This window comes from Danio rerio, chromosome 13, assembly GCF_049306965.1.
Source record: "Danio rerio strain Tuebingen ecotype United States chromosome 13, GRCz12tu, whole genome shotgun sequence".
Taxonomy (NCBI): Eukaryota; Metazoa; Chordata; class Actinopteri; order Cypriniformes; family Danionidae; genus Danio; species Danio rerio.
This window is the reverse complement of record NC_133188.1, coordinates 25,542,843-25,560,175: the sequence shown is the minus strand read 5'-3', so window position 1 is coordinate 25,560,175 and position 17,333 is coordinate 25,542,843. Positions and strand designations below refer to the sequence as shown.

General features: G+C 37.1%; 1 protein-coding gene across 2 annotated transcripts in view; it reads right to left on the bottom strand.

Moving 5' to 3' along the window:
- Window positions 1-17,333, bottom strand: part of opn4a (opsin 4a (melanopsin)) — a 63,489-nt gene that overhangs the window by 44,499 nt on the left and 1,657 nt on the right. Inside the window, exon 1 of one of the 2 annotated variants that reach the window (NM_001128761.2) lies at window positions 3,190-3,512. The exons of the other annotated variant lie outside the window; for it this stretch is intronic. Coding sequence (NP_001122233.2) covers window positions 3,190-3,351 — 162 coding nt within the window. The 5' untranslated portion in view covers window positions 3,352-3,512. Of the gene's footprint in view, window positions 1-3,189; window positions 3,513-17,333 lie in introns of those variants that run through there. 2 annotated transcript variants of the gene reach the window in all.

Genomic DNA, 17,333 nt, shown 5'->3' with positions numbered 1-17,333 from the left:
AAATTGTAAAATTAACAAAATGTTATAATGCATTTCTTTAACTATAAGTTATCCTTACCGTTAGGCTCAGAGATCACATTATTTCTACCCATCTATGCCTGAGAAAGAGAGCACACTGACAGGTCAATACATGAGTGCAAACTTAAATTTGATTATATCATAATCGCATGATTATGATGCTTTTTTTTTTACCCTAATCCCTCATGGTCAGTAAAGCTGGTTTTCCTGTGAGGTCAGTTTGAGACAAGACAATACTAAACACCCCATTAATGTTATTGAGAGACATAAATGTAAAAATTTCATTAGTATGACTCGGAAATAACAGCATCTTATCAGCTCTGGGTGTCACTGGGTTTCTGGGTCACATTTTATTACAGATGAGTGACAAGCATAAGTGTATTTATGCAAATTTGGTTCATCACCTAATAAATATCACTTGACCCAAATAACTATCCTCATAAAGAAAATGCTGAAGGCTCAAAGTTACATAAAATCATTTCAAAGTGATTCATTACAGTAACCAATTTTAAGGTCTATGTTGAACCCAAATACAGGATCAGGCTCTAAATACAGTACAGCACCCCCTTCTGTTCATTTAGCGTTTAGTTTCAACAGAGATTAGGTCAATAACGGTGGAGTTAGATTTGCATGAATTATGTAAAATATAATCATTTAAATCCTAGTCTAGGTCATTAAGTAATGATCCCACTGACATCTTGTAAATCAACATTTCCTCTAATTTCATTACTAAATGAGTTAACACACAAAAAAAGGTCTTATAACAAACCAAGGTTTAATATCCGAGTATGCATTCTTTGAAAGTAACAGTACAGACGACTGTCTACTTAAAGAGACAGTTCAACTAAACTCTTAATTCTGTCATCATTTACTCTCACCCTCCACCTTTTCAAATACATATTTATGTTACATTCTTCTGTTGAACACAAAAGAAGATATTTAGAAAAAAAAAACAACTGTAAACTGGTGGCCATTGACTTGCATGTTTTTTCCACTATGGAAGTCATTGGTTGCAATTTTCACTTTTTTTTTTTTGCATTTTATGGTATTCAAAAGAAGGAAAGACATGTCTCGAGCTTAATACTGAGTTAATGATGAGTAATTTTAGATGAACTATATGCATTTTAAAACCAGCTATCACTTTGCAAGTACATGTCAATGAATTCCTTCTCAACCATGTTGCTGGAGGACCACCAGCACTGCATGTTTTAGATGTCTCCTTTGTCTGTCACACACATTACAGCTCTTTCAGTCTCTGCTAATGAACTGATGATCTGAATCAGGTGTGTTTGCTTAAGGGGACATGGATAATGTGCAAAGCGGGTGGTCCTCCAGGAATGTGGTTGAGAAACACTGCTCTAGTCTAACAGTCTACTACTACTAATGAGAACTAGTTGAATCAACAAAATGCCTTTCATTAAAATACAGTGCAAACCTTTTCATTTGAAATGCATAAACTGACCAGTCTTAATGAAGTTTAAGCCAAGACGCTCACTGCAGCAGTCCAGATTATCTATTCACTTCATTAAATCATGAGTATAAAACAACAACACATACAAGCAATATATAGGAGAAATAAATCACCTCAAGACATGCTCAATCAGCATAAATATGTAATTCCCTTCCCTGCACTCATATGCCTTCATAGGTGTTCTCAGGGCTCAGTGTTTATTACTTATTTCAACAGGGAAAACCCCAAGGACTTAACCTCGCGAACGCATCTTCAGCCTCAGAACACAGACGCAGCCATATATGGCAAAATTAAGTAAGTGATTAACAGCAAAGGACAGTTTCAGTCATCTGTGTTTAAGAGTTTAAATGAGAAAATATGCAATGCACCTGACCTCGCTGTGCTGCATAAAGGCAGACTCTAAACCCGAAGGCTTGAATATGGAAACAATTAAAGCATGACAACTGCCGTGGATGCTATCAGAACTGACCTACTGGAAAGATATAAATTCACTAATCCTTAAAATCTTTCTCGCTGGAAGATTTCGCTATAATGCTCCAGGCGGATGTAGATCATAGATTAGATGGACTACAAACTGGTGAGATGCATTTCAACCTGTTGATCATCACGTATTTCAGAAACAAACATCATTTAAAAGCCTAAAAATCTAAAAGCATCATTAGAACCCATTTTAAAATTGGACTTTGAATAATATGGATTGAATAAAATATTTTGGCAAGCTGGTGTCAAGTTTTAAATGTACAATTTTACTATTTTATTATCAAACCTTTTTTTTATGTTTGGTTTGCCATTTATTAACTCTTGATGTTGCTAGTTAACACACAATGCATTTGTTAACACATCCCATAACTTCTAAAATATCTGCCTCTACCAAATGGTTTATATGTTGGTTTATAAAAGTACCAGACTTAATACATATATGAAAAATCTGAAAACATGAAGTGTAACACCAATTTATTTAAAAAACAATTCTAAATAAAAAATGTTTGATACTAAATCACTTTTTTTTAAGTAAAAATATCAAAAATACATAAAACATAATACATAAAATATTTCAGATTCTCATTTGACAGGTTTTCTTGTTTTGTTTACAATAAATCTTAAATAAAGTGTAGTAGTGCAAAAGGATGTTTGTTAAAAAAAAAAGTTTGTAAACCAACAATGCTGTGTGTGTGTAAGCAGTAACTTAAAACAGTCCTTCTTTAAATGACTTAAACATTTATTATTTAAAACATATTTTTGCACTTGAAAATCTTTCCCTTATGCAATAATGTTTAAAACGAAAATAACTATTTTAAACTATGAACTCACGAATTAAACACAGTTAACTTAAATTGTTCAAATAATCCGATGTTGTTTTAACATTTAAATTTAGAAGACATATAGCATCGTGAGAAATACATCTTTAAAAAATCCTATCATTACGAATGTGTCACAAACTGTCGCACTTCTTAACCCCTGATAAAACAAAAAAGTTTAAAGAACAGTAAAAACCCTTTATATATTTGTATAGCATTTATACATCTGTTAAAAAGCACAACATAACCATATCCAGAATCTGTAAAAACACATTAAACCTGTACTGTAAATTTCACTGGAGCCAAATCCATTCACACAGCACGATAAACATTAAACGTCCACATAATTTCACATCGGCAATGAAAAGATGAGATGAAAACGCTGAGAGATCTAGGACTCACAGATGTAGTAGTGGTGGTGGTGGGGGGTAAATCCACCAGCCGGTACGCGCTCATCACCGAGTCGTTCCACGCGGACAGGCTTTCCACGATGCGCGTGCAGTTCGGGTCCTGTGTCGGGCACGAGATGCCCTTCCTCACAGAGTGCGCGGCTCCGCTCATCATCATCACGAGCGCGCGGGCCACGGACAGCGGCGCACCGGAGGAGTTTTGAGCCGGTGAGAGAAGCGTTAAACGCGATTAAAGCGAGTGCTGTTGAGATGTCAGAGTCTGTACAGTAGTGCTCACTGACTGTGTGCGAGCGAGTGGCGATAAAAGTGTGTCAGCGCACGCAGTTGTAGACCTGTGACAGCATATCAACATCAGTCTACTTGCACACCCTCACATTTAACACTCACAAAAGACTGTTATGAAACTGTCTTTATGAAATGAGTAGCACAGTGACATGACCCTACCTACATACTGTAAGGAGATTACTGTTAAGGTGTGAGAAATTGTTGTAATTGTCGTCTAAAGGATTATTAAGTCCACACCAAACAACAAACTATTGAAACATGTTTTAGTATTGTGTCCAAAAACATAAACGATTTCAATTTTGCATTATTTTCTGACATATAATACACATTCACAGTTAAACCGCATATTAGAGGGAAGGTAATTTAATTTTTGAGTGTACTTTGAGTACAATTTTAAGTAGAAATACACAAGAAATAAACACTATACATATTAATTCATTCATTTTCTTGTCTGCTTAGTCCCTTTATTAATCCAGGGTCGCCACTGCGGAATGAACCGCCAACTTATCCAGCACATTTTTACCCAGCGGATGCCCTTCCAGCCACAACCTATCTCTGGGAAACATCCACACACACATTCACACACACACACACTCATACACTACGGACAATTTAGCCTACCCAATTCACCTGTACTGCATGTCTTTGGACTGTGGGGGAAACCGGAGCACCCGGAGGAAACCCGCGCGAATGCAGTGAGAACATGCAAACTCCACACAGAAACGCCAACTGAGCCGAGGACCAAACCAGCGATCTTCTTGCTGTGAGGCGACAGCACTACCTACTGCGCCACTGCGTCGCCCTATATATACAGTACATATTATAAAACAAAATATATTATGTTTATTGTTAAATTTTAAATAAATAATATAAATATTATGCATAAACATATTAGATTTACATATTTTAATATATAATCACTAATATAATATAACCTCATCTGTAGTTAAATATGTTTTTTAAGCAATTTGAATTATATCTTTAGAAATGAAAAATTTGCCACATTTATCGTGAGGGTTGGGTTTAGGGTTATGGTCATATAAGAGGAGCTTTTTACTTTATAAATACATCACGTCTATGGAGAGTTCCTGTAAACCACCAAATGTGTGTGTGTGTGTGTGTACACGCGCACGATTTTATGCTTTAACTTTTGTTTCACAATAAGAACGTGCAGGTTTAAAATGACATGAGAATAAATTATGACAGACTTTTCACATTTCTATCCTTTCTAAAAGCCTACTAGGATGAATAAAACAAGTTGTTCTGAAACAAACTTGTAGAACCTCCAGTTCAGAGCAAACAAATGCCAAAAGGCTGACCAGTCTCTCACACCTGCAATCATGGAGGGAAACGTCATTTCAAAAGCCCCCCATCGGTCAGCACACCCTCTGCACAGGGTCAATTCACTTTCCCTTCATTCATTTTACTGACAGGTCATAATCAGTCCCATTGAGCCATGCATTGTTCTTAAACCTGCCTTTGCATGCAGAACATCAATCAAGACAAGAGCTCTCAGGTCTTGATGATACCTTCTTTGCTTCTGCAGTCACATAAATCTAACTCGGGGAAAATTATTGAAGACAGACTTGCTGCAAATTGATGTTGGATAGTCAAACACTCTCTTATTTGAGTCTCCCATTCCGAAAATCCAACGCAATCTCACGGCAATTCGTAACTTTTTCATTTAGTGGCTAATTTGTATGAATTCGTACGATCTAATTCGTACAATGTAGTACGATTTGCTTATCCCCCAATGACGGTTGGGGTTAGGGGTGGGGTCAGGTGCCACGCCTCCTTTTTAAAATCGTACCATTTCGTACGACTGAACTCGTACGAATTCGTACGAATTAGCCACTAAACTGGCAAAACGTAAAATACTTACGTTTTCTCGTGAGACCAGGCTGGAAAATCTTACGGTTTCATTACAGGCAATCAGTATGCACACATAAATCACGTCAAATCACTTAATCCATGCAGTTAAAATGTAGCTATTTGATGGAAAATATAATCTATTATGATTTGACATTTATTTAAGGGGACCTATTATGCAAACACTTTTAGTGTAGTTTATTTATAAACAAATTTCGAGAGGATCACATGTTCACGTGCTCATCCAACCCTACTTTCCCTCCTTTTCAAATGAGCGACCCGGCAGCCAGGGATTGGCACTGTTGCATCACAGCAAGAATGCCTCTGGTTTAAGTCCCTTCTAAACCAGACGACATTTCTGTGCAGAGTTTTGCTTGTTCTCCCCATGCTCGCATGGGTTTTACCCGGGTTCTCCGGTTTCCTCCCACAGTCCAAATAACAAGCACCCTCAGTAAATTGAACACACAAAATGTATACCATAGTCACTCAAGCTCTGAGTACACCTCTTCTCAGCCATCTATATCCTTCACTTAGCTACAAATAAGCAGGGGGGAATCATCGAGATCTACCTAACCTCAAAGTCCCCTCTTGCCCTGCAAACAGAAGGGAGCCCAGGGCTCGAGGATCTCATAAGCTCAGGGCTCTCTCCCAGGACAGATTGCCAAACAAGCTTTATTATCAATCATCAGCTAAGTGTGAACTCTTAAATAAGGGATTTAAACACCTTTGTGTGGCAACCACAAATATATAACCAGCCTTTAATGGTGAAATGTAATTAATTAGTTTTCGTTATACTCAGATTTATAAAAACAAACTGTAGAAACACTTTGATTGACATTCTCCCTTTTTACATGTCAGCATATGGGGAAAGTCCTGCCCATTACTGACAATCTAACCTCATAGACAGCCCTGAATGGAAAGCAGCCATCCGCTTTTAGAGTTTTTACGCTATAACTACTAAAGATAATGTTAGCGACTATGAGGCATTATAAACATGGAGTTTTTGGGTGCACAAATGAACACCGGAGTCTCCATATTCTACCTTCTTCTGAACCACTTCTTTAATAATTACAGTTGTTGACAAAGATAACGTTAGTCCTGATGGACCCATATTTGTAGGTCCACCCTCTTTTGAAATAAAGGCTGGGTGCTCAATCTCATTAGATTTTAAAGCAACAGTCAAGAGTTATGTAACATTATTTGTGGTGTATTGTAATCAGAAACTTCTCATACGCACTCAAGAGACATCAAGTTATGTTTATAAACAAATTTCGGTAGGAGCACGATCAGTCTTTGACAAGGCTAATTCATCACAGACAACCATTCTATTATCCAATCTGATCAAGACCAAACCCCTATAAATAGTCAAACACGTCATACCTCTGTTTTCTCTTGACTTCAGCATCCCTCCACCACCCCAACTCCACACTATTATACCCGATACCTATTTAAATCTGAGGAGGGAGCATTTTGGAGCCGGGTTAAACACCTCGGACCCTATCTCTCTCTATCCTGATAAGGGGAATAACGCTAGCTAGGGTGTCTTCCCGAGCTCAGAGCCCTCTTCCCGAACAGCACGCCAAATACGCATATTCTATTCAGTCAAATATCTGTGAGTGTGAACTTGTGAAAGACTTGTTTTACATCTTGTAAAAACGGGCATAACAGGTCCCCTTTAAAAGCAGCTTGATTTGCTTAAAATCAATAGAACAATTTATATATTAAATTAAACCCATAATCTCAGTCTGACCTGTGAATAAGAAACAGGTCAGACACTGTGCTAATGGGGGATTAATATGAGCATCTGCGTCACTGAATTGCATCTCTTCACAAGTGCAAAATCACACTACAAATTTTCCAGACTAAATACCAAATAGCATTACAATAGAAAACACCAATATTGCATAGCAAATGATTTCCTGAAACATTTTTACACAATTTCTGATATTCTCCCCAGTATTCTACCCATAGTAATGAGGACGTTGCTAAGCTTAATTTATAAGAGAAAAATTCAGAACAAAAAAGGGTATTTTAAGAATTTTTTTAAATGTCTTTTCGTCTGTTAGTAGGGATGGGAAGGTTACTTTTAGAGTGTATTTTACTACAATTACAATGTATTTTGTTGAATTACTCAGGTTTAGCGACTAAATCAAAATACTGTAGAATACTTTGAAATATTTGAGCTATGAACACATGGGATTGTTTCATGATGCATCCAAGCTTATAAAAATAACTGAAACAACTTGCAAAGTTCTCAAATTTATGAAATATGTTCAATAAATGGGCCAAACTTAAAGTGATTAGGTCTGTAATAATCCTTTTTATCAAGAGGAGAACGGCACAAAAGTATCAAGTCAAAATTGATAGCCAGAGAAAAACAGTCGCAAGTAATGTCGTTACAGTTCAATGTTATTAAAGGGTCACGAAACACCAAAACACATTTTTTGAGCTGTTGACAGTCGTATATGTGTCCCACACTGCTAAAAACACTATTAAGACACCTATATTTCACTAAAAAGTGTAAATTGGTTGCTTTTGCGTTATTTCAAGCAAATTCGTACTTCCGGTTTGAAACAAATTTTTGAAGCTGCGTCACGGCTATGATATAATAGCCTGTATTCCAGCGTGCAGACTGGAGGTCTGTACCAGAGTGTGTCTTATCATGTCTTACAGTGTCATGCATTAATGCATGAGTAAGGCTTGGTTCAAACCAATCAGCGCGCTCTATTGTGCAACTTCATTAATATTCATTACTATCACCATGTTTACACGACAGAGACGCCACGTTGTGTTGGCAAAACAAGCGTGAAGTGTTGCTTTTATAGTTTGCTGCAGTTAAGTTTCGATTTCATTTTCTCTCTGTGAGAGCTCAGAGTCACGTGTGGATTACAGTGTACGCGGCGCTCGACAACAACAACTTACGTGTCTAAGGAGGAACATTGTTTACCTGAGAGCTGTTCTCATCTGCAAACGCTGAGATCCGGATTCGCTTGTAGTCTTCTCTTCATAAAGACGCGGCTCTAGTTGCTGGTGATTGTCCTGTCTCTACAGATTTGGTAAGTGAGCGACCAGTGCTCTTTGTTTATTCAGTTTGTTCGTATCTAACAAACTATTGCTCCGAGTGTAAACACGTTAGCACCACAACCAAACTTTAACCTCGTGTAGGGTTTTTACTGCATTTAGTGACCGGTGTTACGGTTTAACTGGTGACCGTGTTAACTGGTGTCCCTTTCCAGATGTAAGCTATTCACGTTTGCAGATTGGCAGATTCGTCACTTTTTCACAGCAACAAAACATGTCCATACCAAATAAAGATTCTTATTACTTGGTGTCAGTGTCATTGTGAGCATTATTGATTTTAATATCTGTGTAGCAGAACAGTATATAACCAAAATAAATCTAAAAAAAATTATTAGAATTTACATGTCTTCAACAGGATTCGAACCCGTGTAGTGAAAAGGTGTAGCACATTTCAATTGACTTATCTAACTGAGCTACTCGAACTTCACATAAAGTGGTCTGTTTTAATATGTTTGTCAGTTAAAACATGCCTTGCTGTGGTTGTGGACCCTTGTTAACATGTTTCTATCGATGTTAACATGTTTACATGCTGTTTAGTTACATGTACTCGCGTTAACGTGTTTCTACAAACTCTCCCGCTGATAGAATAGCTCTCTGTGACTAAACGATGCTTCATCAGTTGCTCAAACCATGTTTTTTCTTAGTTCTAGACTCATGTCTACCTGTGCCTTTGGAGTCGTGTTAACTCGTGACCCATGCTCATACATGTAACGTAAATAAAGATTTTATCCAAAAAGCCGAGGCTTGAACCAGTGACCTTCTTGCTGTGAGGCAACAGCACTATCTACTGCGCCACCATGTAGCCCAATGACAATTCTATGGAATACAAAAAAACGTATGTTTTATGGAATTATCTGTTGTCTCTGATCCAACTCATGGCTGAGAAAGTCTTACCCTTACTCATTATACTGCTCAGCCAAAATAAGATCATCATCATATTATAACTTTAGTTTTGTCGATTTGCAAAACTCGCTGCGTGCCGACACATCTGCATAAAAAAAAGTTACACCATTTACCACGGTTTCACAGCACATAGATGTGTTTTTTTTAATCGGTGTGACTGTAAACAACTAGGATTCATACCGGAAGCAGAGCAGCGCGTGAGGCATGCGGGAATTGTTTTCTGAGTGCATGTGTCAGTTTGATTTCACCAGTGTTGTTTCGATTGCACATAGAAAGTAACAAGCTTGCGCATGCAAAAGATGCTTAATGTGAATAGCCTTTAGTGTCTTTATTCAGAGATTAACACTCTGAATCAACATACTTGCATAATGTAAATGGTATCTCAAAGCTTTTACTGGGACCTGTCGTTTGACTATAATATTTTAGTTCATTTATTCTGTTTGTTGGTTTTCGGTTTATTCCATTACTGTTCAAACTCTAATTCACTGAGTAAACACACTAAAGAGTTTCTCAAGATCTGGATTAAGTTTGAATATCAGACTCAGACACAGTCACAATCATATGAAGTGTGTAGCCTTTTCACCAAAGAATACTCTAAGGTGGTCCATTTTTGGTCTTTTAGAAGTGTTTACAAATGAGGCAAAAACACCCTATAGAATAAACAGATATCTAAATTGGTATTTTACTCATTGGCCACTTTAGAAGGTACACCATGCTAGTTTGGACTTTCTTCAACCGTCAGATTTGCTTTAATTATTTATGGCATACATTCAGTATGTTAACATGTCAACAATGTTCTCAGAATTTGGTTCACACTGATATGATATAGTTGCCAAATGGAGTCACAATGGCACAGTGGGTAGCATGATTGCCTCACATCAAGAAGGTCACTGGTTCGAGCCTCGGCTGGGTCAGTTGGCATTTCTGTGTGGAGTTTGCATGTGCTCCTGTGGGTTTCCTCCGGGTGCTTCGGTTTCCCCCACGAGGCAAAAAAACGTGGTATAGGTGAATTGGGTAAGCTAAATTGTCCGTAGTGTATGTGTGTGAATAATTGTTTATGAGAGTTTCCCAGTGATGGGTTGCAGCTAAAAGGGCATCCGCCAAACAAATGCTCGATAAGTTGGCGGTTCATAATAACGGGACTAAGCTGAAAAGAAAATTAATGAATGATTGAGTTGCCTCATTTGAAGATGACACATTCATGGAATAAAATGAATATCCCATTTCCAGCACATCCCAAAGGTGCATTATTGGATTGAGTTCTGGAGACTGAGGAAGCTATACGAGTATAGAGAATTCGTCATGTTCAAGAAACCAATTTGAGATGATTTAAGTTTTGTGGCAGGCATGTTCTCCTTCTTGAAGAGGCCATCATGACAACTGGCACTCACTTGATATCATCTCTTTGTCGAACTATTATCTGTAGATAGACTGCAGGAAAATCCCAGTAGATCAGCAGTTTCTGAAATACTCTATTTTCTATTATACCCTGCGCGGAAATAATGCCAACAACCATGATTCCTGGTTCACTTTAATTTAATTTTGTTGCCCAGTTTTAACTTCAGCTTTTTTTGACAAGGTCTGGGCAAGTTCCCTCCCTCAGTTCTTACACATCATGGGTAGTCAATCATCCTCATCCACTGAATTGGCTCTATACTCGATCTCTCCTGTCCACCTGCAGCTGGTTAAAATGAGAATTCTAGCTAAAATGAGAATCACAATTTTTTTTGCCTAAAATAAAGATCACGGTTTTCTCATGATTCTGTAGATGTAAAATAAAGGGTAATGTGAATCGGCTATAATTATTGCTATTCTCAAAAATGTAGTAAAACAGTAATAGGCTTTGTGTAGCTGTACTGTAGGTTAAAATGCTAAATTTTGTATAGACTTGGAATGGTAGACTTGATTAGACTTTAGATTTGTCCCGGTCATTAATGCTGATGATAATTCTGATGTTGAATTATTGTGTTTCAGACATACGGTATGCTTACAATCTGTCATTTTCTGTTTAAAATCTGTCACTGATGTGATTTTGGTGAATACAGAAGACTGGGCGTGTATTTTAGCATTTCGGAGGGCTTTGGATACTTTTTGAGCTGGAACTGGTCAGCTTCATCTGCATCAATGTGTGCGCTTTCAGTTTCATTTTCACTGCTAAGAGCGGTTCACTTTCCGCGCGGCTCCCAAACAATCACTCTGTGCCACAAACTGAATGTTATTTAAAACATTATTACCTGGTATTCACAGCCTATTCAAATTCTGTTCACTAAAGTAGACTTCATTCAGAGGTACGCGCACCCCCGCCCTCCCTGTGGTAACAGTTGACGGTCAGCTAATGTCACATGTGTATTTGTGGTCGCAAATACATTACATGAAGACAGAAATGACATTATTGAGGTGAATTATATCTTATAAATACAGCATGTGACACTTTCAACACGATTTGGAGGTGTCCACATTGCTGAACAACGTATGAAAAACAATGTGAAGACTTGTGCCGCCACCATTGAATCTCTCCTGAACATGAAAATATGATTGACAGAATCATAGAAATAATGGATTAAGATTGTCTAGGGGGTCGAATCGAGACCGCAATCTTTTTATGATTAATTGTGCAGCTCTAGTGTATACCGTTAAAAATGAATGCACAAACTCCTTCTTTCAATGGCACAAACAAAGAGGTTCTCAGAAGTTGCTACAGTATAACCAGGCAAGTATAGTCTTTAATTTTTATATGAGTATTTTAACTGCCCTGTTGAAGCATAAAGCCCCGTCAGAAAATGTAATAAAACATTAACTTCATTGATGAATAAAGGAAAAATATTTCCACAGTGGTGGTGTATCATATCTGTAACTGACCAGCAGACCAGACGACTTACATCAGTGGGGCTGAAGCACATTCTCAGTCTTATCACATATTCACAATAATCCCATTTATCTGATGACACACGGGCAGGATTACGGAAGCAGAATTCACACAGCCACAATTAGGGCAAAGATACCTTTTATCATAGCACTGGCTTCTTAACAAATGTCGCAATAATATCAGAGTCAGTAGATCTGAGGATTATCATATGTACATTATAATGAGTTTTACTGCATTATAACCTGAACAGATGCAGAAAACTGCTTAATTCAGAGGTGTCCAAACTCGGTCCTCGAGGGCCGGTGTCCTGCATCTTTTAGCTCCAATTTTCTTCAACAAACCTGCCTGGAAGTTTGTAGTATACCTAGTAAGTGTGTTTAATTGGGGTTGGAACTAGAATATGCAGGACACCGACCCTCCAGGGCTGAGTTTGGAAACCCCTGGCTTAATTCCTGAACTGCAACCCCCAATATTGGAATTTACACTTAAAAATTGTTATATAGCCATATCACAGGATATGTAGTGTGTCAAGATTTTTTTTAAAGTGTTTGAAAAATATACAAAAAATAAACAATAAAGGGGTTAAAATACTGCACAGCATAGGATGCGCTGTTATGAAATTAATATATAGACTTTACATATAACTAAAAGTTACTGTTCCAGGAAGCAGTGAACATTCCGCTTGGAATTCTATGCAGTTATTCAAGGAACCCTTGAAAGGTATAATGGTTTTTTCTCAATGGAGTTCGAAGTGTTCCCTTTGTTGTGTTGTGTAAAGACGTCTGACCTTCAGCAAAAAGGGTTTTAAAATGAAGAACAATGTTGCTGGAAACCTCACAATTGTGTAATGGTTCTCCAAAATATGAAAAAAGAAGTTGCTCTGGTGTTACAAATTTGTTTGATATTTCAAGAGTTAATGCTAACATGTAATTTAAATGGAGTGTGGTTATGCGTATACAGTTTGGAGGAAGGGACCTGCAGTCGTTTGGTTGGGCCAAAATTTGGACGAGAATTTGGATAATTCAAAATGATGGAGCGCTGATTGACTCATTTATATTTCTGTCTGTCTTCATAAAAAAGGGAATGGGAAGGAATGATTTTTATAAATTAGTAAAGATGTTGCATATATTTTATTCCTATGGTTTAAAAAACCTTGAAGATGCATTATGATATAAGATTTGGGTGTTAATATCAGATATTTTAGCTGAAATAAAAAGCAGGCTGTAGGCTAAAAGCAAACTTGGTGTAGAATGACAGATGATTGTGGATTGAAACTAGCTCCAACAAAGCTAACAACATCCCACAAAACCACAGACAAAACAGCTCAAGTCTGAATGGAAAACAGAGATCGAGGTGAGAAAAGCTGATCAGATGAAAGCATCAGACACATTGATGGTCAAGCTCAGGCAGCATTAGTAATCATTTCTGTCTTAGAGAAACGTCTGGCAGAAGATGTGGCAGTTAAACAGACTCAGATGCACAAAGAATCTGGCCAAAGATAGTCATCTTCACTCTACTTGTAGGTCATCCATTGTAGAAGAGGTGAAAGGACAGATTACTTCAGCACTGTCTATTCAGGAACATGAATAGGATTCGTAATACAGACCAAATTCATTTATTCACTCAAAACAACCAAACAAGTCATTAAGTGGCATTGCTGTAGCTTCTTCAAAGCTTAATGAAAATATTTACAATAGTTTTTAAGATTTGCAGGCGGCTGGAAAGAAAAAGGAGGACAGGAACCCGATGGTCTTGTATTCATCAGTAATATTTTGAGTGAAAACCAAAATAGATCACACCAAGGACAAACATTTATGTCCACAATGATGGAAGAATATGAAAGAAATAAAAAACGTTTGAGATTTGTAGTTACTTTTTGGATGGGAAACTTCAATGTTAATGTGAAGAATCCACTATGGGGACTTCGTACAGAAAGCCAATCATCTGAAAGAGTATGTATGGGCAATGAAACGCCAATGAGTTGGCAGCATCAGCTTGCCCAGCAGTATATATACACTTACACACTTACACACTGCTTAATACACACAAGATGTAGAGCAATACGCAAATATCTCTACATATGAAAAAGAATTAAAGGATAAAAATATTACAAAAATTATTATTTCCAAGGCTACATAAATAAAAAAACCACTGCCTCCATGCCTTCTTCATCTCTGGGGCTTTTTTAGTTTATTCATGACAATTTGCTCTTCTATAATGTTTTATTATAAGCAGTATTATTTATTATATGCATATGTATATTTTTTTTATTAAAAACAAGCTTAGCTTTGCCCACCTGTCAGGTTTTAGATCATACGAGGCATAGCATGTATATTAGGATATAACTCAGTTTTTTTGACCACACTCCATTATTATTGTTCATTTATTAGTTTGCTGGAAATTAGAACTGAATTTATAAATAGTTTTGAAACAAATCTTTGCTTAAAGAACAAAATTAATTATTTATAGGCTAATAGATGTCTGTGCATACAAGGTTTCCCAATCCATGAGAGTGAAAGTGAAAGTAGATAATGAGAGGCCTTATCTCTCATTCTCACGGTGCAGATGCTGTGTAACAAAACACGCAGTTTTTCCACTTACAAAGTCCGACATGTAAAAAGCAAATGGGCTATGGCGCGACGCAACTGGCTCTTAAAGGGAATGGGAGAATGGTTTGTTCTCAAAACACACCTAAAACTTATTAAGAAAATAAGGTAAACTCTGTTAAACCATGCGCCACGGCGCAAAACGGATTTTTCCATTCTTAAAATAGCAAAAGTGGATACTGACATGCCTTAAATGCTTTTGCGCATTTTGGACTTTGGACTTTGCCATAGATCATCAAAATAGAACCCTAAGTGTTTCAGACTTGGACATTGCAGAGTAATGAATTATTCAGTACATACAAGCTAAATATTTTGCTGAAGAAATTTCCAAGAAATCACTGGAAAACATCAACAACACAAGTCCAAATTACAAGCTTGATACAGTGTTAAAAGATGGAATCCTTTGTGTAGAAGGACGTCTATCTAAAGCTGCTCTTCCAGAAAAGGTAAAGAATCCTGCTATTTTGCCCAAACAAACTCATATATCCACCTTAATTCTCAGGGACATACATGAGATGGGTCATGCATAGGGCCAGACGGAATCTGCAGACGTTTTTTGCTATTTCTGCTGAGAATTTTGGTAAAAATCTGCGGATTTCTGCGTAATTTATTTTGGGAGTATCCAGCGGAGTTTCATAACTTACACTTTAATATATTAAATAAAAAGTAATAAATTACTGAATAAAAATTGAATAAATTCTGATTTACACATTTACTCAAGTAAATAAACAGAATTTATAATGGGCTTAAAAACTGCAGAAATCTGCGGAATTCTGCGAAAAATCTGCGGAATTCAGAGCGCAGATTCCGCGTGGGCCTAGTCATGCAGGACGAAATCTCATGCTCTCAGAACTCCATAAAAGCTTTTGGATCATCAATGCTAACTCTCCAGCACATAAAATTATAACTAGTTGCATTATGTGCAGAAGAAGCAGAGCCAACATAGGACAACAAAAGATGGCTGATTTGCCACAAGAAAGATTAGTTGCTGATTAACCCCCTTTCACCAATGTGGGCGTAGATTACTTTGGGCCAATTGAAATTAAATAAGAAGCCCTACAATGAAACGTTGTGGAGTATTATTTACTTGTATGACTAGCAGAGCTGTACATATTAAAAGTTGCTCATTCACTGGATACTGACTTTTGCATCCAAGCCGTTAAACGTTTTATTTTTAGAAAAGGCCAAGTAAAGCACATAAGGTCTGACAATGGCACAAATTTTGTGGGTGCAGAAAAGGAACCACCATTGCAGCCCTCAACCAAAGTTTCATTCAAAAGACATTTCAACACCCCTGGAGCATCTCATTCTTGGGGCTATATGGAAACGCCTCATCAGGTTTGCCAGACAAATACTACTTTCTATACTAAAAGAGCAAACTCTGACTAATAAAGGACTGCATACTGCATTATGTGAAGTAGAGGCTATTTTAAACCATCAGTCACCCAATATCTACAGTGTTTGATGATCCTCTAGATTTGGAGCCTCTCACTCCAAATCACATTTTGCTCTTTAAGTCACTGATTTTACAACCTGGACTATTTCAGAAAACAGAACTGTATATAAGACGCCGTTGGAAGCAAGTCCAGTACAATATATGGCAGACATATTTTGTAATCGATGGATTCATGAATTTTTGCCTCTCATGTAAGAAAGACAAATATGGAACAAGACAAGAAGGAACTTTGCAGTTGGTGACGTTGTATTAGTGGTAGATTCTACCGCCCCACAGGGGTCTTGGATACTTGGAAGAAATGAAAAGGTGGGTTTTAAGAGTTGTCAAAGTAAGAACCCAAACTAACATATTAGAAAGACCCAAAACCAAGTTTTGTTTGCTATTAGAGGTTTGAAGTCAAATTTTCTCTTCTAAGAACAACTGCAGATAAGAATTAATCTATTTTAAGTAAATTGTTATTTAATTATTCAATATGACGTGGCTCCATTGATAACTTTATTTAATTGTTTTGAAAATAGCTCAAATACAATCAGGGGCCGGTTTGTAGGAGCCATTTGTTTATTTTATTTAAAGGTTTGTGTTGTTAATCTTGATTTCTTTGATTTTTGAGATTTGCACCCCCTGCAGGGCAGAGGATGTGGCCTACTGGAGAAGGGCCTGCTGCAAGCAAATGTCTTTAGACCTTCAGTGTTTGATGGCCAAAGTCGTTTGATTTTGTTTATGTCATTTCAGTTTTTTGTTCAACTAACTGTACAATAAACCGCCACAAATTAAGACTTATTGTTCCATGTATTATCATCTAAGGAAGCGTCTATCCCTGTTTTAAACAGTACAGACAGCGCTTTACTTCTTTGTTGAATGATTCAGTTGTTTGAGCGAATGGTCTCACTCGTTAGACATTACTACCACCTGCTGGAAGATTTAGATTCTTATTTTGAGGATTATTTTCATTTTTAATCAAAATCACACTTTTTCATATTAAAATGCAATAAAGTACAATAAACTATATTCTTTGAAATAAAGGGAGAGTTCACACACTAAATAATGTCGTCATCATTTACACACTTTTG